Source organism: Pseudorasbora parva, chromosome 2 (assembly GCF_024679245.1).
Source record: "Pseudorasbora parva isolate DD20220531a chromosome 2, ASM2467924v1, whole genome shotgun sequence".
Classification (NCBI taxonomy): Eukaryota; Metazoa; Chordata; class Actinopteri; order Cypriniformes; family Gobionidae; genus Pseudorasbora; species Pseudorasbora parva.
This window is the reverse complement of record NC_090173.1, coordinates 52,607,659-52,632,094: the sequence shown is the minus strand read 5'-3', so window position 1 is coordinate 52,632,094 and position 24,436 is coordinate 52,607,659. Positions and strand designations below refer to the sequence as shown.

At 35.6% G+C, this 24,436-nt stretch overlaps 2 protein-coding genes across 2 annotated transcripts in view; both read right to left on the bottom strand.

Moving 5' to 3' along the window:
- Positions 1–24,436, bottom strand: part of LOC137046630 (NACHT, LRR and PYD domains-containing protein 12-like) — a 340,026-nt gene that overhangs the window by 113,970 nt on the left and 201,620 nt on the right. The window lies entirely within an intron of this gene.
- LOC137089586 (uncharacterized) lies at positions 272–21,705 on the bottom strand. The gene is made up of 13 exons (XM_067453179.1): positions 21,620–21,705; positions 10,443–10,473; positions 7,270–7,359; positions 6,817–6,928; positions 4,486–4,605; positions 4,209–4,304; positions 4,022–4,072; positions 2,939–2,998; positions 2,808–2,852; positions 2,236–2,444; positions 1,752–1,911; positions 1,112–1,206; positions 272–370 (listed from the first exon to the last, which is right to left on the bottom strand). The coding sequence occupies exons 1-13, from the start codon at positions 21,703–21,705 to the stop codon at positions 272–274; spliced, it is 1,254 nt and encodes a 417-aa protein (XP_067309280.1).

Here is a 24,436-nt window from a genome sequence, read left to right as displayed (position 1 = left end):
TCGTTTGGCAGGGTTGCCGCTAGCTTAGCTTAGCATAATGAATGGAATCCTATGTTAACAGCTAGCAAGTGTTTAAGCTGTGTTCTCTTTACAGATTAATGTGTACTGTACATCATGAAATACAACTATGAATAATTTTTTTTTTAAACATTTGTATTGTACCATGATACAAATAATAATAATAATTTACAAAAACTGCTCAAGAAACAACTATGATTAAACAACAATTTTTTTTTAATTTTTATACATTTTGTATTTGTAAACAGTTCTTCTAGTCAGCAGATTCAATCAGGCCGCTCCCCTCTGCTGCTGCTGCATGTTCTTGACTCATTAACTGGCTTTCATCCATGGAGGGTCCTCCATTATCCCGCTGCATAGACAATTTTATTAATTAAAATCATAATAATTTATGATATCTTAAAGTAGATGCTGTTGTCTTTCATGCATGTACAAATACATAGGGAAATAAATACAAATTAATGCATTACAATTAAGTAAATATAGAAATAAAAAATAAAGTAAAATAAAATAGTTAGCAACAACTTTTTTTAACAAATCATTTATCATTTGTTTATTTATATTCATATATTTTCCTATTATGAAATTAATTGATTTATAAAACAAAGATGGATAAATGAACCAAACTAATAAAAACAGGTAACAACATTCAAGTAAATGTCAATTCTATGCCATTAATTATGTACATTTTTCTGACAAAGGTGTATTTTCTTTGGTTTTGTCAAATGAAAAAACTCGATTTGAAAATTTGCATTACCATCTTCAACTACCCTGTCACTAAAATCACATTTATATCATGTAAATTTGCAGCTACATGTCAGCTACAATGACACTGTAAACTATGCAGTGGGTCAGTTACATTTTTCAAGTTCACCAAACATGGCTTTCTTGCTTAGCCAGAAAATTTTGCTAAGCTAATACATTTTCATCTTTGAGCTAATCAAGTTATTGTTGTCACGATAGTGGAATTACTAATTTCTATATAATACTTATAAAAAATAAAGTCACCTAAATTTATCTGGAAAAACAGCATAATTCGTTGAATAGCGAATACTTTACATCCTTGTGTTTTGAACAAATGCTTAACACTGACCTGAGTCACTCTGTGAGGGGCATATCTCAGTGTATCAGCTATACAATTTTCTATTGTTTTTTGCAGAGTTGTCGGGTGGATCTTGTGGCAGGCCTCTAAATATAAAGAAAGGAAAAGAGGGAAAAACAAGAATGAGAAAAGTATAAGTACTTTAATGTAGCTGAATCAGTAATTGACAAAGTAGTTGTAGCCTTGTAGTTTCAATATTTCAAGATCAACCCTTTTATTTATTAACATCCTGTAGTAAGCACCCAATTTAAGCTGAAATTTCAACAAACCCTTTACAGTAATTTTTTGGATTTATTAGGTTCGATGGCAGATTTTGTCGCAAAACCCACAAGTAGCTTGTGAAGAAATAGACTACTGTATGACATAATAATTAAAGCAGAATATCTCAATGGAGATTACTATACTCCTATTTACTGTACATGTTTGCCAGTGTTTTATGATAATCAGTGCTTCTTTTACAGTGTAGTGTATGTGCACATGGTTGCCAGATTGCAAAGATTAAATAAAACAGAGCAAAAAATTTATAATTGGGTGGATTTAAAGTCTTCACATCTAACAACAGCGAGAACGAATGCTTGTGGAGTGGAGGATTATGAAAAAAACGTCTCCTCTTTTCTCTTTTGAAATTTACGGATTATGATGGGATATATAGCCAAATCCTGAAAATTTCTTTTCCCCTTTCGACCCTTCAAACTGTAATTTGCCCAAAGGCCATTTGTTCCAATTTCTCTCATCATTCGTCTCACGGAGTCACCAGGAGTTTTACCTCCCAGCAGTGACAGATAATCAACCTGTAAAGAGAAACAATGCAGAAAAACAATTTTCTGATAGGACAAGGCATATCTCCTAGTGAATTCCTTTCCTCTCAGTGTTCCTTTCATTAGGTTAAAAAAGTTGTCAAATTCATCTGTAGTTTTTTTAAACACCTTGTCCAAACAAATAGAATGAGCTTGTTAACTGATCATGACTGAGTGTCGATTGCCCTTTCCAATGAACACAAAAACACACAATCTCAGACTGTTCCGATCAAATCTGACCTGTACAGCTGCCTGAATCAAAATAACGCCCTGCCAGAGGAGAACTGCCACCCAATGCAATGTCCTATTTTCACATACCACTTTCTTTCTGTGAGCGAGGTCCTTTAGCTTGTCAGAAGCTTCTTCAAGTTGAGCTGGAGTCTGTAGTGACCTGGTCAGCTCTTCAATTTCAGGGTCATCAGAACTCATGGTTTTGGTTAAAATGGACTGAATGGTCTGTAGAGAGAGTTCGATCTTGTCCAGTCTCATAAAGATGGCCCTCACATATGCTGGTGTGCAAGAATCATCTGAAATATAAAAATACATCTGAGAAATGGTCCTTTTTGACCACAAGAACTTAGGTACAGCTGAGCCCAGTGGTTACCTTCACCACAAGAGTGAAATTAAAAACATGATTAACATAACATTCCATTTGGCTGCCATCTCACATTTACTCATGAGAAATTACATAGGTAGTGTAATTGTACCTACTTCATCATTGTTGATTGTTCATTAAGTAGTAATGGAAACAAAAATCTGTCCCAGAATTTACTAAGCTCTGAAAAGTCCCAGATTACTGAAAGTACCAGTGCCTTTGGTAGCTGACAATGGCAAGTAGTTTGTGTAATTCTTTGAGTACTTGCATGGCAATGATCAAGAATCCAACTTACTCTGAGTGTTTGGAGTTGTATTCGGAGTGCTTGTGATAGAGGGACCTAAATATGTGCAAAATAACACGTTTAAATGATGTACAATTACATGATGTCACCATAACAAAGTTGTCTAGTGATGACAGGCATACCTTGGTCATTGCTCTGTAACATAGTCCTTGTTGGGGTCACATCCAAATTTGTGTGAAAAGCTGGCAAAAATAGAAAAAAAGAAAAGCTGGTTACATCTGTGTTTTTGCAGGTTTCATCGTGTCTAATTTAAGACTTTTTAAGACCATTATAAATAAATCTTAGGAGACCATTTATAAATTTTATGGCCACAATGAAAAATTAGCAAATGTGTTTTTCCTTGATAAAGGGATACAATGATACATTTATAGGCAAAATTATTTCATTTATTAAAATCAGACACATATGGCATATCAGCTCAGCTGTAATTCGGCCATAAGTAATCACAGCTTGCTGATATACAGCCATATCGCACAGCTACATGTGTGATATTGTGTTCATACAACAGTTTGACGGCATAAGTGAGTTAATAAATAAGAAACAATGACGGAGTGTCTTTCCTATTGTGTGCAGAACTCTTCCTTCCACTATGGATTCAAATCTCAAGTTGACAGTTGGGAACATTTCAATAGACTTACAGTATATCAGTCAATATGACGAATTCTATATTTTCTGTCTTGCATTAAGTATGAGAGCCTTTTCTAAACAAAAAACACACACCATGAGGTCCTTTCCAGGCTTCTAAACCATAATCAATATGATTCATCATACTCTCGTGTGTATGTTTTGTTTTTATAACATAATCCTTGCTTTTAGAAAGCATAAAATCTGCTGTAGGTTTTACAAATGTTTAAAGTAGGCTTGCTGAGATTGTTGGTGTTCAGCCACAACACTGGTTACATCACTTGTCCACAACTGCACTGCCCCCACCGTTGTTTTGATTTCTTATAGTACTTAAAAATCATTCAGTTCAGTTAGAGAAAATACAGAACAATTAAAAAAGCAGATTTGGTTTCAAAGCGAAATGTAAAAGAGCCTACTTAAACGTTTGTCATTACACTGTTTTGTTGTGTTTTCTTTAAGAATAATAATGAACCCGCCATTTTACACCCCTCCAGTGATATCTGTGTTTGTGAGAAAATTCCTAAATGCACAGCCAGACAGGGGTAAAAACGAAATGGATTAATGTTAAAATGGAAATTTACTTGGGCTGTCCTCGTTGTGTCTGGCTGAAAAGAAATCCATTGATGGGGTGACTAAAAACACAAGGTAGCAAGTTAGAAAGTCAAAGCAGTTCACTGAAAGTATATATAAAAAATTTCTGAGGAAAACAAGACAAAGATTATTCACAGACATCAAACACTTTGTGGTTACTCAGTACCATTTACTTACAGGAAGGCATTTTTGGCATCTGTGGAGTCTGATTCATCGTGGCAGTGTCAGTTAATGTCTTCACTCTCTTGGCAAAGGGCTCATCTATATCTGTATCTAATGGATATATTTTTTTTATATTTATATTTATATATATATATATATATATATATATATATATATATATATATATATATATATACACACACACATACATACATACACCATAACATTATAACATTAGATATTCTTTTGAAAAATGGAAACAAATACAAAGAGCCAACAAGCAGTCTTTTACCTGAGTCGAGGTAGCGAGCAGGAGTGACAATCTTTCTTCCTGTTTCTACTTCCTGGTCACTGTCCAAATTTGAGGTCATTGTTGCTTGATTGACCTTGTCTCTGGCCTTATTGTAGGTGTCTACAAAATATCGGTAGAGATCAGAGCAGAGATATTCTATACAATGTGTGTGTGTGTATACAGTATATCTGTATTGAAAAAAATTAAGATACCTCAAGTTCAGAAATCAATGTTAAGTGGTCTCTTTATTCATATTCAAGTCATTTTCATTCTTGGGTGAATTATCCATTTAAAGGATTCACCACAAAAATAATATTTTCTGAAAATGTATCAGAAAATTTTATTACATGTATTAAATTTTATTTAAAAAAAATTTAATATAAATTTTATGAAATTTATTAAAATCCAAGATGTTTACATCATTCTTTCTTCAATTGCAACCAGAATGTTGAAGTCCAAATCAATGCAGTTTCAAAGGGCTTTAAAGTGCTTCAAATGGCTCTCCTCGATCCCAGCAGAGGAATAGTGTCATCTAGCGCAACAATCGGTCATTTAATAATAATAATAATAATAATAATAATAATAATAATAATAATAATTTATATACTTTTTAACCACAATTGTTGGTCTTATGCTGGACTGTGACGCGCCGGGAATGACGTCATCACGTTCAGGGCTGCAACAACGAATTAATAAAATTCAATTATTAGAAGTGTTGGCAACGAATTTGATTATCGATTCTTTGTGTCATGTGATTTGCTTTTGTAGAAATATCGTAGTATCGTGCATTCTATCAGTTGCAGTTCTGGTGGCTCCGTCTCAACATAGACCAACTGTACAACGCGACACATCAAATGTTAAATCAGAGGAACAGGACACTGCAGTTCACAAAATGTTCATTATTTTCATGTGCTTTAAAACCCTTCCGGTTAAACATGTCATTTGCATGCTGATGCGCTGTTCTAACATGCGCTTTTCTGAGCACAAAAACCCGACGCGCACAGGCACTAAAAGCCTGTCAAACAGCGCTTGGTTACTGGCTACTTGGTTACTGGACTAAGTTATATATCGCGTCTTATTGCGCTAATACTGTTAAATACACACAAGGTTTACATAAACACAGTTGGTTATGTCTAAAGTGAAAGCAAACAGAGAAAATTGAGAGAAATGCGTGTATATTACACTCCTCGCATGCAGGTCTTAAAGAGACAGTAGCCCTAATAGTAAACATGCTGCCTTTCTTGTGCTGAACACAAAAGAAGATATTTTGAAGAATGTGGCTAACCAGACAGTTGTTGGTCCCCATTGACTGCCAAAGGAAAAGAATATACCATAGAAGTCACTGAGGTACATCAACTGTTTGGTTACCCACATTCTTCAAAATAACTTATTTTTAACAGAAGAAAGAAACTTATTTGGGTTTAAAACAACTTCAGAGAGTAAATTATGACAATTAAACATTTTGGGAGATCTATCCATTTAATGTTAATAAAACAACAAAACACAAAGAAGAAATCACTCACTGCTCTTGACTAAGAACTTTAATATTAGCTTACATGTGCATGTTTCTTGTGTTAGTCAATAAAAAAAAAAAAATTATATATACAGCTTTAACAGCTCAGGGATGTTCAATGAGCAACCTGTTTGTGCGCTTTGTAAAGTTTTTTTGCACTGTGAATTTGTACTATCTGTACTGGTTTTGAATAAAGGGTTAGAATGTTTTGTTTTTTTATTTAATTTTTTTTATCTGATTAACCGAAAAATAATCACCAGATTAATCGATTATTAAAATAATCGTTAGTTGCAGCCCTAATCACATTGGAAAGGTCAAGTGTTCATACTGCCCCATTTTTACTAGCATGGAGAAGGAGGATAGATCACATTTTATTGTATGTTGAATGACATTTATGTCTGTGTCAGATTATTGTTTAAAATGGTCCTTTCATGTGCGTATCCTGGATGTGTAATGAATGTTTAATGTCGTGACCTTTCCGTGATGACGTCATGCCCCACGTGTCGCAATCCAGCAACAACAATATTGGTTAATAAGTATATATATATATATATATATATATATATATATATATATATATATATATATATATATATATATATATATATAAATTTTTATGACCGATGGATTTGCTAGATAAGGCCATATTCTTCAGTTGGGATCGAGGTGAGTCATTTGAAGCATTTTAAAGCCCTTTGGAAATGCATTGATTTGGATTCTGGTTGCGATTGAAGTCCATTGTGTGGAGAAAATCTGTCCTTTTTTAGTAGATGTCTGTGGGCTAAGTTCTCAAGATACCTTGTGAAACAATACAATACCTGTGTATGTTAAAACTGAGACTTTACATTTGGCCCAAAGTGTTTTGTCTGGTATCTCTCTCCTTTTGACTTTGGCAGTAACATTCTTCTGTGGCCAGTAGCAAAACACAGTCTACAAAAAATACAAAATAAATGCGCATCTTTGTATAATAAACACTAGATCAGAGGTGTGACCAAGCCCACTTTAAGTCAAATACAACATAAAGGATTTATTTAATCTGCAGGATATATTCTTCAGTATTATGTTGCTGCAAAGAGGCTAACTGACCACCTTCCAGCATTATTTGCAGAATGTTTAGTCATACTTGCCATTTCCAGGAATGACTGACAACAGCATTTGATAGTTCATCTGTGCCAGTTTAAATATTTCCCTAGCTTAGAATCCCTTTTTTAAAGACAGTACAAGCTTACATCATTATCTATTACATGAACTTATCTATTATTAGGAAATACCTTTTCAGTTGTCTCTAGCCAGTTAGTTGGCACAGCATCCACTGTGTTGGATTTCACAAATTTCACAACTGCAAACTGTTTGACTGTGTTCTGGGGGGAAAATTAAAATGTTGTTACATTGTGATCTTTGGCCAAGCAAATTTATATTCATAAACACTTACAAGTTCGTACCACTTGGATGTATGAATCTGGATGTGTTGGATTTCCACACAATGAAAAAATAAAATAAAATAAAAAAATCTGGGGTGGCTTACAACACAAAAAAATGGCAACTAGCAGTTATATGCCACACAGCTAAATGTGTCCTCTGTGAGCAATATTAATTATAAAGCTATTACTAAATATTTTTGCTACATAATACATGAACAACTATGTTACTGTGTATTAAAGGACTAGTTCACTTCAGAATTAAAATGTCCTGATAATTGACTCACCCCCATGTCATCCAATATGTCAATGTCTTTCTTTCTTCAGTCCAACAGAAAATAAGGATTTTGAGGAAAACATTCCAGGATTGTTCTCTATATAATGGAATTGCAACCAGCAAGTTGGCACTACACCATCCCAACTGAGGAATAGGGTCTCATCTAGTGAAACAATCTGTCATGTTGTAAATATTTTTATTTATTTATTTGATTTATATATTTATTTACTTTTTACCAAAAATGCTTGCTCTGCGATGCGCCACACATTACGATATCATAATGGAAAGGTAATGCGCGACGTGAAATCCGACTGTGGGGTGAAAAACTCCATCTCATCTTCTCCAACTTCAAAATCATCCAACATCGCACTTTACAAAAAAAAAAGGTAAAACACTGGGTCGGTACTCACGCCTTCGTCATGTGTGACCTTTCCAACATGATGACGTAATGTGTGGTACATCACAGAGCTAGAGCAAGATGAGCATTTGTGGTTAAAATGTATATACGGTCAGATTTGTTTTTAGAAAATGACCAATCGTTTCGCTGGATGAGACTCTTATTCCTTGGCAGGGATTGTGTAGAGCCTTTGAAGCTGAAACTGAAATTTGGACCTTCAAACATTTTGACCCCGGTGAAACCCATGGAGAAAAATCCTGGAATGTTTTCCTCAAAAACCTTAACTGTTATTTTAACTGGAGAAAGCAAGACATAAACATCTTGGATGATATGCGGGTGAGTAAATTATCAGGACATTTCATTCTAAAAAAGTGATTTAATCCTTTAAGTCTGAGAACTTCTCAGAATGAATGGAGCAAGGTAAGTACAATCCTCAAACCACTGTCTGCCTCAGTCATAAATGCCTGCCTGCCCAAATGCTTCTCAGAAAATGTTTTCATCCGAGTGTGACTGTCTCTGGCTGTGTAGACTCCAATCAACCTTGAGTCACAGGGCTGCATGAAGAATGGCTCAAGTTGATCATAGACACGACAGAGCAACATCTTCTCCCCATGCTCTGTCTCACCAGACACTTCAACAACTTCACAGCACTCTAGATCACTAAGAGTGAAGACATTGTTGGGTTTCTTTATTCCTATAGTCTTCTTTGGTTCATGAAGTATCTTCCTCGATTTGTCTGCTTCCCCAAGCCGCCTCACAATCTGTGAGAGAAGATTTCGCCCAGAACGAACCAATCTTTTCAGCTGATGCAAGTAATTCTCAAAAGAGAAAGCACTGCACTCATCTAGACTGCCATAACGGTTTGCATCTGATGCCAGGTGTACCAAACTGTGGACATTGTAAACAAGAAACTCATCCCCATACAAATGTCTTCCCTGTGCAATGAAGTACACCAACAACTCCTCTGCATTGTGATTGTACTGTTTTGCTAGTCTTGGGCAAACAAGGATGGATAATGCCACACTAAAAACCAGGAAGTGCTCATAGAGCTGTTCTGCAATTATACCTTTAAGCACAATTTTTCCTGTATATAGGGTAAACTGTCTCAACTCTGTGGCCTTCCATCTGTCAACCTCTTCTAAGCCTCTTGGTTTCCTTGCAAACACATTTGGAATGCTTGCTTTAAGCTTCAGAAGCTGTGAACTGACCTGCTTAATATGACCAGATGACAGTCTGATTCCCAGTGGTCCCCTCAGCCACATGAGGATCATTTTGCGCATAACCCCAAGGCAACACTGGTGCATATAATCAGCTGGGAACTGTTCAATCATGTTAATTGGGAGCTGGCAAAATGGTGACAGAACTGAAGACGTGTGGTGCTCCTCCTGAGACTGATCTCGAAATGTTTTGTCAGTTCTCAATGTTAGATGGTTTATTTCAGGATAGATCACCCGATTGCCATCCCACACTCCTTTTTGTGTACATTTGTCACACCCATAATAGCCTGAACACAGCTTTATGGACTTCACAAGAGCCTTGGCTGGGGCATCACATGTAACACAACGCAGCTTCATCCTAATCAAACCACTGTCTGTCTCTAGTCCATTTTCTATAATGCTGCGAAGGTCACCAACAACATCATCAAGAAAGTCAAGATTTTTGGGCTTTGACAAACCAAAACATAAAGCAAACGGAAATACTGAGGGAGGAGATAAATTCAATTGGCACAACACTGGCCACAGAGTCTTCTTGCTACTTTTGAAAAGTGGCAAGCCATCAATATTGAGCGAAAAGTCAATGAAATCTAATTCAGAAATATCCTGTAAAGGATACATTTTCAAATGACTCAGGAGCTGGTCTTTGCAGCCAAGGTAGATATACTGCATTCCTGATTTGATCTCGAACTCAACACTTTCACTGGTGCCAAGCAGTGTTTTTGCGGTCCTTGGCAGGTCTGGGTGTCCATTTTCAATCAAAAGTTTTAGCAAAGAATCCACTGCATTGTGTTTTACATTAAATTCATTTGTCCACTGTGCAATGCATTGTCTAAGTGGTAGGTTAGTTTCCCTATAGCTGCTCTGGGGCAGGATATCATCCAGATCTCTCTCATCTGCACTTTTCAGTTTGACAGAACTCTCTTCTTCTGTAAGTTCTTGGGAAAGCGTTGAAGGACAATGAGGAGAGTCATTTTTTGGCAAAAACTCTGATGCAGCTGTTTGAGCACTTGCACATTTTTCTTCTAATCTTCTTGCCCTTTTCCAAAGAGATGAGTACTTTCTATCTGACATTGCAACTCAATATACATGAAAGCTAAAGAGGAACAGAAAAAAAAATTGATTAAAAAAAACATACCGAGCACAATGTTGCATCCATGATGCTTTCACTGTAAATAAAGAAGAACACAGAGAAATGGCAGCATGAGTAAACATTTGTGAAGTGAATCATATTCAGTTGATAATAATAATAATAATAATAATAATAATAATAATAATAATAATAATAATAATAATAATAATAATAATAATAATAATAATAGGCAGAACTATAACACAACACCTCTGGAAAAGTTTCACAAGAAGAAGCCTAACATCAACATAATTTTCCCAGCCTGGGGCCTGTACTATGAAGCTGGTTTAGCTGGCTAGCCTGATTTGTTTAAGCTTAGTTTGTGCCAATCCTGGGTTTTAGGTACCATTAAAGTGGTTTGGCTTTTAGCTGTGTTCATCGCCATAGTAACTTATGCTCCACGGCTAACCTGCTCCAGGGCAGGTTATGTTCTGGATTAGAGATCTCAAACTGAAATTGGGCCAATCAGCTGTGAGAAAAGTGACACACCTCTGATGCAGTAAAGCCACTCCCCCTGTTTCTGCTCCAAATTAAAGGTCATTACATAGCAAATGGTTTTAAAGACTAAAGCGTCTTGCTTTTAACAATGCTTATTTATAATAATATTAATTTTGAATGATTTACTTATAATTTATGTAATTATTATACCTTAAATCAATTACACATTTATCATTTTAGTTAATCAATCATTAATAGGCACTTTGTTAAAATTAATACATAAGTCATATAAATAACATCACCTGCATAAAGTCATATGGATAAGCTTTAAAATCAATAAATAAAAATAGCCTATAAAAAAAAGATGCTCACTGAGCTTAAATGTTTTATTTTCTCTATATCAACTAAACTAACTTCATAACTTTTACTTGCATTGACGTATACAATTTTTTCTTAAAGTTGTCCTCTTTCATAAACAGCTTTTCTTCTTGCTGTGTATTTTTTTATTTTTTATTCTTAATATTTTTCAATCATGCAATATTCTGCAGAAGAGAGAAATTAATCTCACTGATTGTCTCGCGAGAAGTGAATCTCAGTTCCACAGCGTGTGATTGGCTGTTCACTGCTGATGTCACAGCTAAACTCCTGAAGTCAGGATCAAAGCCTGAGTTGACAAAGAAAGCTGATGATCAGCATCATGGGACCAACAAAGCCTTAATACAATGGTTTGGTTTTGTCAACTCGAAACTAATCCTTTAACCCTGAGTTTGTTAAACTACCATCATGGTACAGGCCCCAGGTCTCATCATTAATATGTAACATTAACTGTATAAAATGTACAACGCTGAAATGTCCAAAATTGACGTATTGACAATAATGTAAACATTACTATGTTTTTCCAACCATGTAAAATAATTATATTATATATATATATATATATATATATATATATATATATATATATATATATATATATATATATATATATATACACATTTTATATTCTGTAACCCTGCCCCAAACAGAATTTTTAATTTATGCAAATTTATTCCGGGATTTGGAGATTCTAAAGATTTGGATTACAGCGCATACATACAATTGTTGACCTTTGTGAATTTAAGTTCCGTTTTTGAAAGTACAGCAAACTAAATAAATAATAGGCAACATCATAATGGACTGGATTTAATATAGAGCTTTTTTAACAGACCCATGGCCATCCAAAGCGCTTTACATGTTGCCTCATATTCACTCATTCATACACCGACGTCGGGAGCAACTGGGGTTAGGTGTCTTGCTTATGGACATCTCGACACTTGGAGTGCGTCTCAATCAGCTCCCTGGTTCAGTAGTCGGGGCACTGATTAGGACATAAGTCAGTGGGCTCTGACCCTGATCAGTGCCCTGACTACTGAACTAGGGAGCTGATTGAAACTCACCCTTGGTCAAGTGGAACCAGGGATTGAACCACTAACCTTCCGGTTTGTAGACAATCTACATCAGGGGTGTCCAACCCTGGTCCTGGTAGCTACCATCCTGCAGATTTGAGCTCCAACCTGAATCAAACACACCTGAACCAGCCAATCATGGTAATCAGGGTGCTAGATAATTACATACAGGTGTGTCGGAGCAGTGCTGGAACTGAAATCTGCAGGATGGTAGCTCTCCAGGAGCAGGGTTGGACACCCCTGGGGCCTGTACCATGAAGCTGGTTTAGCAGGTTATCCAGATAAGTTTAAGCTTAGTTTGTGCTAATCCTGGGTTTTAGGTACCATTAAAGTGGTTTGGCTTTTAGCTGTGTTCATCGCCATAGTAACTTACACTTCACGGCTAACCTGCTCCAGGGCAGGTTATGTTCTGGATAAGAGATCTCAACCTGAAATTGGGCCAATCAGCTGTGAGTAAATTGACACACCTCTGATGCAATAAAGTCACTCCCCCTGTTTCTACTTCAAATTAAAGGTCACTACATAGCAAATGTTTTTAAAGACTAAAGCGTCTGGCTTTTACCCATGCTTATTTATAAAAATAATAATTTTTAATGATTTAGATATAATTTATGTAATTATTATACCCTTACTTAATTACACATTTATCATTTTAGTTAATCAATCATTAATAGGCACTTTGTTAAAATTAATATAAATAGCCTACATAAAGTCATACAAATATGATTAAAATCAATAAATAAAGCTATTTAAAAAAAGAAGTTTACTGAGCTTAAATGTTCAATTTTCTTTATCAACTAAACTAACTTCATAACTTTTTTATCAACTAAACTAACTTGTATTGACATATAAAATTGTTTCTTTAGTTGTCCTCTTTCATAGACAGCTCTTTTCTTTTTGCTGTGTAATTATTTTTTACAATTCTTAATATTTTTCAATCATGTAATAATCTGCAGAAGAGAGAAATGAATCTCAGTTTCGCTGATCCACAGCGTGTGATTGGCTGTCCCCTGCTGATGTCACAGCTAAACTCCTGAACTCAGGATCAAAGCCTGACTTGACAGAGCGAGCTGATGATCAGCATCATGGGACCAACAAAGCCAGAATAGATTGGTTTGGTTTTGTCAACTCAAAACTAATCCTGTAACCCTGAGTTTGTTAAACTACCATCATGGTACAGGCCCCTGATCTACATGAACCACTGCCACACCAGTAATAATGCGATTAGAGAAATGTTATTCATTTTAAAGTGTAGTCTTGTTTAACATTATGTATCTTAATAGGCCTAATCATCCGAAACGAGCCAGTTTCCCCTATAACATATGCAGCCTACTTATGCACTAGTTAGCATTAACAAAATGCATGAACACATTCACCAAAACTAATATTTTTAGCCAGGTCTCTCCCTGTCTCTCATCAAAATGAAAACCCCCTCAGTCACCCAGTTCAAGATAAGTTATCTGCTAAAATCATCTTTTCCCAGGCTAACTTTCCTTCCACATCAGGTTAAAAATTACTTAAACAAAACAAGGAAGATGGGCCTAGTAGGTTTACAAATTAGCCTAATGAATACAATACCTATAATAATATAACTGTTACATTACTTTGAGTTATCATTACCTTACCTTTTTACAGCAGGAAGCCAGGTAAATAAAGGTTTTGAAGCTTGTTCTTCTAAGGATGAGTGGAACTAATCCATTAGAAGATTCTAATTGGCTCGAAGGTGTGCGTCCAAACAGCTGTTCCAGTCAGTTTAATCACGGTTCTAGATTAATGCGCTGCCTTCGTCTTTCACACGGGACGCGGAATGCGTGACCAGCGTTACCCTTCGCGATTTGCGTTGCGCTACGCCAGAGCAAAGTAGGCGAAGTTTTCAAAACTTTTTGGATGCCCCCGTTTCTATTGGCCGCGCTGGTAATCGTCACAGAGCGCAGCGGCAATTAAGTTGAACTATTTATTTTATTTTTAAGTTTAACTATTTTTAACTTTGACCGCGGCGTGCGCGCTGTGCTTGCGTCACCGCAGCAACAAAACGTCCTCGCGCGGCGCAAGCAATATGAAATGCATGGGTTTAATAACTTCAATTACAACAACCATGATAATAATTATAACGATACAAGTATTTAACATTAATAAAATAAATTGATATCATTATAAATAATAATAGAGGCTATTGTTCATGAAGTATATTGTAGTTGTCTAAACTTTATTTTACTTTATTTATTTTTTTTAATTTTTTTAAATTTAAAGCAGACTGAGTGCGTGCATAGTTTTAAGGCAAGTCGAATATATATTTTAGAATTCCACAATGGCATACTATTGAGACTCTATAATCATTTAGGTGGTGTAATTTTTGTTAAAGTAAAAAAAAAAAAAAACAAGTAGACTAAAGAAACCACCTTATATTTAAATGTTGCATAGGCTACACTAAAGAAAACATTGATAAGTCAGGGAAACATGTTTTTCCAATACTTGAACTCATCAAAATATTTCAAACAATTTTAACTTGTTATATGACATTCAACTAATTGTTAAAGTCAGTTTAGTATAGGCCTAATTTAAGTCAAAATGACATGTGCAGCCATATAATTTGATTACTTATACATTTTTAAGGCAGCAGCTGAACTTAAGGTTTTAAGTGTAAGTAGGTGGACTTTTTTTGTCCGTTGTTTTTTTTTTTTTTTTACAGGCAAATGGGCCAAAAAAAGAAGAAGATTTAACTGACACTGAAAAGTAAAAAAAAAAAAGCAAATTAAACAGTTATCAGACAATTAAATGCCTTAATATTGCAGGGTCACAAAAACGTACTGAGAAGGACAGATGCACATACTGCAAAAGAAAGAATTAAGGAAAATAATTAAGTTTTAAGAATTAACACCTTTTAGACTGTAGTGCCACCAGAATCCAGAACAGCAACCTGTAAATCACCAAAACTAGCCTAAAGCTATCAAAGACTTTGCTAAGGTAAGGAAGGTTGAAGCATGACCAACAATTAATAAAAATTACAAGCTGTCACAAGTTTAATGAAATATGAATATTGATTCTTTAAAGGTTTGGAGTGAATCTTGGCCAGTGCTAGTTCAAGTCAGACAACAGAAGGGTGGCGAGGGAGTCATGGTTAGCTGACCAGGTCCATCAATGAGCTAAATGGACCTTTCGCGAAGATGAACTCCCAAAACTACTGCTAGGTTCTAAGATATCTTAAAACAGTTTTACAAGAGTTCCCTGAAGAGTCAACCTGCCTCGAAATGTTGCAAATAAAATGTTGTAATTTTGTGAACTCGTCACATTAGAAGAACATTTATGAAGAACATTCAACATCTCATCTCTCTATGATATCCTCAAAACAGTTTCCTAATGTGGATGAGAGAATGTTCTTCCTTTGTTTGTTATGAAACATTAGTACAATGTTATATTGAGATCATTATAAAAACTTCAATTTAAGAACATTCCCAAAATATACTCAAAAGGTTGCAAGCAAAATGTTGTAATTTTGTGAACTCGTCACATTAGAAGAACATTTATGAAGAACATTCAACATCTCATCTCTCTATGATATCCTCAAAACAGTTTCCTAATGTGGATGAGAGAATGTTTTTCCTTTGTTTGTTATGAAACATTAGTACAATGTTATATTGAGATCATTATAAAAACTTCAATTTAAGAACATTCCCAAAATATACTCAAAAGGTTGCAAGCAAAATGTTGTAATTTTGTGAACTCGTCACATTAGAAGAACATTTATGAAGAACATTCAACATCTCATCTCTCTATGATATCCTCAAAACAGTTTCCTAATGTGGATGAGAGAATGTTCTTCCTTTGTTTGTTATGAAACATTAGTACAATGTTATATTGAGATCATTATAAAAACTTCAATTTAAGAACATTCCCAAAATATACTCAAAAGGTTGCAAGCAAAATGTTGTAATTTTGTGAACTCGTCACATTAGAAGAACATTTATGAAGAACATTCAACATCTCATCTCTCTATGATATCCTCAAAACAGTTTCCTAATGTGGATGAGAGAATGTTCTTCCTTTGTTTGTTATGAAACATTAGTACAATGTTATATTGAGATCATCATAAAAACTTCAATTTAAGAACATTCCCAAAATATACTCAAAAGGTTGCAAGCAAAATGTTGTAATTTTGTGAACTCGTCACATTAGAAGAACATTTATGAAGAACATTCAACATCTCATCTCTCTATGATATCCTCAAAACAGTTTCCTAATGTGGATGAGAGAATGTTCTTCCTTTGTTTGTTATGAAACATTAGTACAATGTTATATTGAGATCATTATAAAAACTTCAATTTAAGAACATTCCCAAAATATACTCAAAAGGTTGCAAGCAAAATGTTGTAATTTTGTGAACTCGTCACATTAGAAGAACATTTATGAAGAACATTCAACATCTCATCTCTCTATGATATCCTCAAAACAGTTTCCTAATGTGGATGAGAGAATGTTCTTCCTTTGTTTGTTATGAAACATTAGTACAATGTTATATTGAGATCATTATAAAAACTTCAATTTAAGAACATTCCCAAAATATACTCAAAAGGTTGCAAATAAAATGTTGTAATTTTGTGAACTCGTCACATTAGAAGAACATTTATGAAGAACATTCAACATCTCATCTCTCTATGATATCCTCAAAACAGTTTCCTAATGTGGATGAGAGAATGTTCTTCCTTTGTTTGTTATGAAACATTAGTACAATGTTATATTGAGATCATTATAAAAACTTCAATTTAAGAACATTCCCAAAATATACTCAAAAGGTTGCAAATAAAATGTTGTAATTTTGTGAACTCGTCACATTAGAAGAACATTTATGAAGAACATTCAACATCTCATCTCTCTATGATATCCTCAAAACAGTTTCCTAATGTGGATGAGAGAATGTTCTTCCTTTGTTTGTTATGAAACATTAGGACAATGTTATAATGAGATCATTGTACAACTTGTTACCTCAGAAACATTCCTAAAACATCATTTGAATGTTGCAGTTAAAATGTTATATCTTGGTTTACATTTAACGCTATAGGAACATTTTTTAAATGAGAAAACATTCTTAAAATATCCGTTAAACATTACATTCAAATGTTTTCTTCAGAACATTAACCAAACTTGTAGGGAATGTTAGCCAAAGTTCTGAGAACGTTCCCTGCTAGCTGGGAGGTCTCTTGTATGCATATAACATGAGGTTTGCATTCCCTATCTTCTATTACCTTTTTAAACTCTTGCCCATTTGCGATTAAACTCCTTGCATTCCACTGTAAAACTAGTAAAAGAGCCTCCACATGTTGCCTCTACTACTTGACCCTTGAGTTTTTCGTTTACTTGCTCTAAGGAGACATCTCCAAACTGTAGATGCTTCTCAGCTGCCTTAATTATGATTTTTATCCTCTCCGTTCTGCTTTCGGTTTGTGCGGCACAATTTATTACCTCAGCTAAAAATGTAATGAATTCAACTTTTCCAACTTTGAAAAATTCCTCATTTATTCTAGGTTGCGACAATGATATATTTTCCTGATTCATTGGAACTGTTTTCTCATGTCCTTGACCCACTTTTGTCTGTTTCACCTTTTTAATTGCCTCAGCATATGATATTCCCTCTTGCATCCTGACATTCTGAATTTTTACAGCGTTCTTGTGCACCTCACATCCCCCATGTACATGTTCGCCTCCACAGTTGCAGCATTTTAGCTGTGTCCCTTGTTCACATTTTCCATATTCATGGTTACCACTACATCTAGCACATCGTTGATTTCCCTTACAGACTGCAGCTACATGCCCATATTTTTGACATTTAAAACATCTGATTGGAGGAGGTACATATGCTCTTACCACATAACTGACATATCCAATGTACACTCTCTCTGGCATTCTTTCCTCATCAAATTGAATCATTAGTGAAAGACTATCTACTTTCTCTTTGTTTCGTACACATTTGAGTCTTTTCACTTCAAGCACCTTGACCCCTGATATGTTGCTCTTTACTGTTTCATTGGAAACCTCAGTTGGTATTTCAAAGATCACTCCCCTTAACCAAGCTCTCTTACTCGGTATTGTACAACTCACTGATTGTCCACATTTTGATTTTATGCCCTGGGCAGCTTTCTGTTGTTTTTCATTTTTACAGAAAATTAGAAGATTTCCGTTTCTCAAATTCTTGGCAGTCCCTATATTGCCTATTGCTTTCTTAAGTGCCTTGGTTAATTTAACCGGATTGATTACATTGCTCTCTGCAAACTTCATCATTACCTTCAAATCCTCCTTGCTTGTACATGCCTGCATCCTTTCTTTTCCTTTTCCACTATCAGTTCCTGATTCGTTTCTAGAGATTTTCTTTCTTTTACGGTTGGCAATTTTACTCCAATCCATTACTTCTGTACTTATTTCTCCCATTTCTACCTGCAGTGCAGGTATTGGTGAAGTTTTAAAAGCGCCACTACACACTCTTAAGGCCTGTGCCTGAATCACATCTAGTTTCTTTAATAGATATTTGGCTGCTGACCCATAAGCTACACTGCCATAATCCAACACTGATCTAATCAATGCCACATAAATTGTTTTTAATGCAGAGCAACTAGCTCCCCATTCCCTACCTGTCAAACATCTCATCACATTAATTACTTTTTTGCATTTTCCTTCTATATTCTTTATATGATCTGCCCATGTTAACCGTGAATCGAAAGTAACTCCCAAAAATGTGAATGTTCCAATCCTTTCTAATTCTTTCCCATACATACTAACTTCATCCCTTCCTTAATTTGTTTCTTGGTGAAAAAGACTGTTTGAGTTTTTTCTATTGAGAACTTAAACCCCCAATCATATCCCCACTCCACCACCTCATCAATTGCTCCTTGTACTTTCCTGATTGCATGCTCTATATTCCTATATTCCCCTTTTCCACAAAGCCCCATCATCCGCAAACAGAGACCTCCCTATATCCATTGGCACCTTTGTAAAGACATCATCAATCATGATGATAAAAAGTAGCGGACTTATCCCACTGTCTTGAGGTGTTCCATTGCTCACATCGAACTGATTTGATATGTCTGACCCTAATCGTACTTCAATTTTTCTTCCAAACAAAAAATTCTTTATCCAATTAAAAACTCTTCCACCTACACCCATCAAGTGCAACTTTATCAACAATCCTTCCTTCCACATCATGTCATAAGCTTTTTCTATATCAAAGAACACTGTAATGACTGATTCCTTATTAGCCTGAGCCTTTCTTATTTCATTTTCTAGTTTTATAACCGAATCCATGGTACTCCTCCCTTTCCTAAAACCACTTTGATAGTTTGGTAGCTTGCTACATTTTTCTAGTATATGATAACCTTCATATTATCATCCTTTCCATAATTTTGCATACATTTGATGTTAATGCTATTGGCCTAAAACTTGTTGGTTTAGAAGGATCCTTGCCAGGTTTTCTTATTGGAATGACTACTGCTTCTTTCCATACTTTCGGTAAACTTCCCTCCTCCCACACTCTGTTATAAAGGTGCAGCAACTTTAAGAGCGCTTCTTTCCCTAGATGTTTTAGCATCACGTATATCTGATCTTTCCCTGGAGATGTTGGTTTTGCTTTATTTATTGCTCTCATCAACTCTGCCATATTTAAAGGTTCATCAATTTTATCATCAGTTTTTTCCTTCCAGACTCCTGGATACTGATTCTTAGTTCTTTCCATTCTCATTTTACATACTTCTGACAAGTTATCTGAACTGTGAATTTTTACAAATGCTTTTGCCATTATTTCTACCTTCTCCTTATTAGAGATTGCTGTACCTTTCTCAGTTATTATAACTGGAATTTCCCATTCCCTCTTTACTCCACCCATCCTTTTTATCATTCCCCAAACTTCACTCACAGGTGTTGATCTTCCTATTTCATTGCAAAATTTCCTCCAACTTGCCCTTTTAGCTTGACGCACTGTTCTTCTCACATTAGCCTGTGCCTTCTTATGTTATGGGTGTTTTAAACTAGTTTAAATGCTCTGTTCCTGTTTTTAACAGCTTGGCGACACTCTTCTGTCCACCATGTTACCAGTTTTTTAATCATCCTTTGTTTACTCCTGCGAATAGATCCATCTGCTGCCTTAATAATTGCTGATGTTATTTGCTTGTTTGTTTCATCTATACTTCCAGATATGTCTATCCTTGAAAATGATTCCTCACTTAATTGCTGAAATTTTCCCCAATCTGCTCTTCTTAAACCCCATTTTGGCATTCCTTCTCCTGGCCTTATTTCCACTCGCTCTCCCACTGAGCATGATACTGGGTAATGATCGCTGCCCACTGTAGTATCATTCCAAACATGCCAGTTACTTATTCCAGCCGAGGGATTGGACACTAGTGTAATATCTAATGCCGATTCATTTCCTGTTGTTATGTTTATTCTTGTTCCTCTTCCGTCATTTAAACACACTAATTCCTTATTATCCATTAAATCTTCTATTACCCTTCCATTTACATCTGTATGTGAACCCCCCCCCTCCCCATATTTTACTGTGAGCATTAAAATCTGCACACCATATTACTTTGTGTCTATGTCCTTGTATCCTTAATAACTGATCTACTTCCAACCTTTTGCAAGGATTATACTGTAGTAGTTTATTATAACCACTTCCTCCCCTCTTTCCCACAATACTACCATAATGTATTCTAGATCCTCTCCCTTTTCCAGTACCCTATATGGAACATCTTGCTTAATAAATGTAGCACATCCTCCTCCCCCTCCCCGTCCCCCATTTTCTCTGTCATTTCTTATACCTATATATCTATGAGTCACAAACTCTAAATTTGGCTTTAACCAAGTTTCCTGGATACACACTACATCTGGATTTATTTTCCTGTCATTAATGAAATGTTTGAATTCCTGGCCATTGGCCAGTAAGCTTCTTGCATTCCATGGTAAGATGATTACCATTAATATTAACCAATACATGATGCTTCCTGGCTTGACTGATTGGTGAGGTTCTCCTCCACTTCTTCCCACGTCAGTCCCACTAGTCCTAAATGATTTACTGCTGCTTTGACAACCAGCTGTATTTTATCATTTTTTGATTTAACTTCCGCTGTACTGTTTATCACTCCTGCAATAAACGTCACCAAGTCCTTTTTGTCCACATAAATCTTATGTTCTTTGTTGTTGTTCTTCCACCCCCAATTCTCTTTGTTCTATGGTGATATTCTTGTGTACTCTTGCTGCTTCTGCATAAGTGATCCTTCTTTCAACTCTTATTTTCTGGATTTTGTTTTCCCGTCTCATCACCTCACATCCTCCATATGCCACATTATGGCTTCCTCCACAATTACAACATTTTGGTTGTACTCCTGTTCCACATTTTCCAAAGTCATGCTCGCCCCCACAGCTAGAACATCTCTTCTTCTCTTTACAGTTATTGGCTATATGTCCAAACCTCTGACAGTTAAAACACCTCAATGGTTTTGGTACATACATTCTCACTGGGTAACTCATATAACCAAGGTATTCCTTCTTTGGCATATTTTCCCCCTCAAATTCAATCAATACCGTTTCACTATCCTTTTTCACTCCTTCTCTTGTTGTTTTTAATCTTTGTGCAATCACTACCCCCCCCCCCCCTTTAAGATGTTTCTTAAGTTCTTCCATTCCTACATTCATCTGTACCCCTGTGATCACTCCTTTGCATCCTCCACCATTTCGAGCTCCCACCCTTCGTTTGTTTATCACTTTCAGTTTTCCGATCTCTTTTACTTTGATTGCTTTCTCAAATTGATCTTCATTAGCACAATTGACCAACAAGTTTCCATCATTTAGGACCTTAGCATATAAGATCTCCCCTATCTTACTAGCCAAATGTTTTGTTCATTCAAACGGGTTGATTATCTTCATGTTTGCTTGATCTTTATCATTGAATCTTATTATGACTATAGAATTCTCATGCATTTCCTTCTTATTTAGCTCATGTCCTTCTTCCTCACTTTCCGAAATCTCTCCATTTTCATTTCTTATTCTGTTATTCCCTTTTGCATGACTGACTCTCTTTTTTGAAAACTCTCCCTTCAATATTCTCTCAGTTTCTTCTTCTTTCTCTTCACTGTAATCCATTTCCGCCCACCTACCTACGTCTGATTCATTCACGGAGCAGTCGCGCTCAACCACTCCTAAAAGAGTTTTTCCAATGTTTTTTGAATTTCCCGCTTTCAATCGATTAGTATTTCCTCGACCACGTCCTGCTGATGTCGCCACCATCTCACCGGAAGCTGACATCACTGCAGGGTTCTTCTTCTTCTTCTTCTTCTTCTTCTTCTTCTTCTTCTTCTTCTTCTTCTTCTTCTTCTTCTTCTTCTTCTTCTTCTTCAAGTTTATATGCGGTTGACAGACAACGAAATGGTGTATTACCGCCACCGACTGGTATGGAGTGTGGAACAAAATGACACATGCTCTCCTTTATATTCTATTCCATAAATTGGCCACTTTTAGATATTGAAAAAGAAAATTATAGCATTCATTTCCTGAGTTATTTTGTAAAATATCTCCCAATATAAATCGCATTTTTATTCTTTCTAGATTTTGCATTAAAACCCTTCTTTCAGTCTCATATTTCTGACAGTATAACATAACATGTTCCACGGTTTCTTCTTGCCCACAAAATTCACACTTTCCTGTATCATGTTTATTCATTTTATAAAGTGTGCTGTTTAGACTTGTGTGTCCAAATCTCATCCTTGATATTATCATCTCTTCTCTTCTATTTTTCCCCGCACTTCTCATCTCTCCTACTTTCCTTTGAATCCTGTAAAACCATCGACCTTTCTTCTCCTGATCCCATTGTTTTTGCCATCTTTCCTTCAACCTTTTCTTAATAATACTCTGATTTCATTCTTACTCAGATTAACTGATGAACTAATGTCTTTGTTTTAAATGGCTTCCTTTGCTTCCTTGTCTGCCAATTCATTTCCTTGAACACCAATATGAGCCGGAACCCATAAAAAAACCACTGTGAGACCCATCATTTGAATTCTGTATAATGTTTGTTGTATTTCTATTTAAATGTCTGGTCTACTTTCTGAGTGACTATAATGCAAGCTAGCCAATGATGAACTTGAATCTGAACAAATGATTGATTTCATTGGTCTTATCTCCTCTATCCACTCTGTGGCTAATAATATTGCAATCATTTCCCCTGTAAACGGATAATTCATCACTGATCCTTTTCCCTCCCGATAAGTGAAATTCTGGCACAATAAATGTTTCTCCTATTTTATTATCTGAACTCCTTGATGCATCCGTGTATATCTGAACATAGTTGTAATACTCATTAATATATGTCTGCACATTATATGAATTACATTCCATATCCTTATTTTTCTTTTCTAAAAAGGTCAAATCTATAGTTTCTCCAAGTAACCAAGGTTTTATTACTGGTTGTGGTACTGTCAGACTGACATTTAAGTTCTGCTGCTTTCTGTTTCACTGTCCATCCAAAGCTTTTCGTTTTCCTCCTCTCTTTTTCCCAACATGGCTTTAACACTTATAATGTAGGATGCTCTTCACTATGACCTTGTAAATTAGCCCAGTATGGGAATAACGCCGCTTCTTCTTCTTCTTCTTCTTCTTCTTCTTCTTCTTCTTCTTCTTCTTCTTCTTCTTCTTCTTCTTCTTCCTCCTTTGTATTGGCGGTTCGCAGCATTTTCTCATTACCGCCCCCTACTGTGAACTCAATCCAGAGACTCTACCCATCTCCATCCTTCCCCGCTATAAACATTTGTGTTCAGACCCTCTGGCTTAAACAAACAGCTCAAATCCTATGAATTAAACCTGTATTCTCCAGATATTTAAATAAAGCGTCTCTGTTATTCTCTGTTCTGGGTTTAATGGGTAAATCTCAACATTATATCAATCTATTCTTTCCTTTGAACCTCTAATTACTTTTCTCTATCCTCTTTAAATCTTTCAAAATACATAACGTGTTATATTGTTTCCTCCACACCATTCACAACATCCCTTCGGATGCTTGGACACAGTATATTCTGAGTGAGGATAAAATGTTTTTCTCTCTTCTACGTCCACGAGTAGGCTACCTCTCCTCACTTTTGGCTGTAT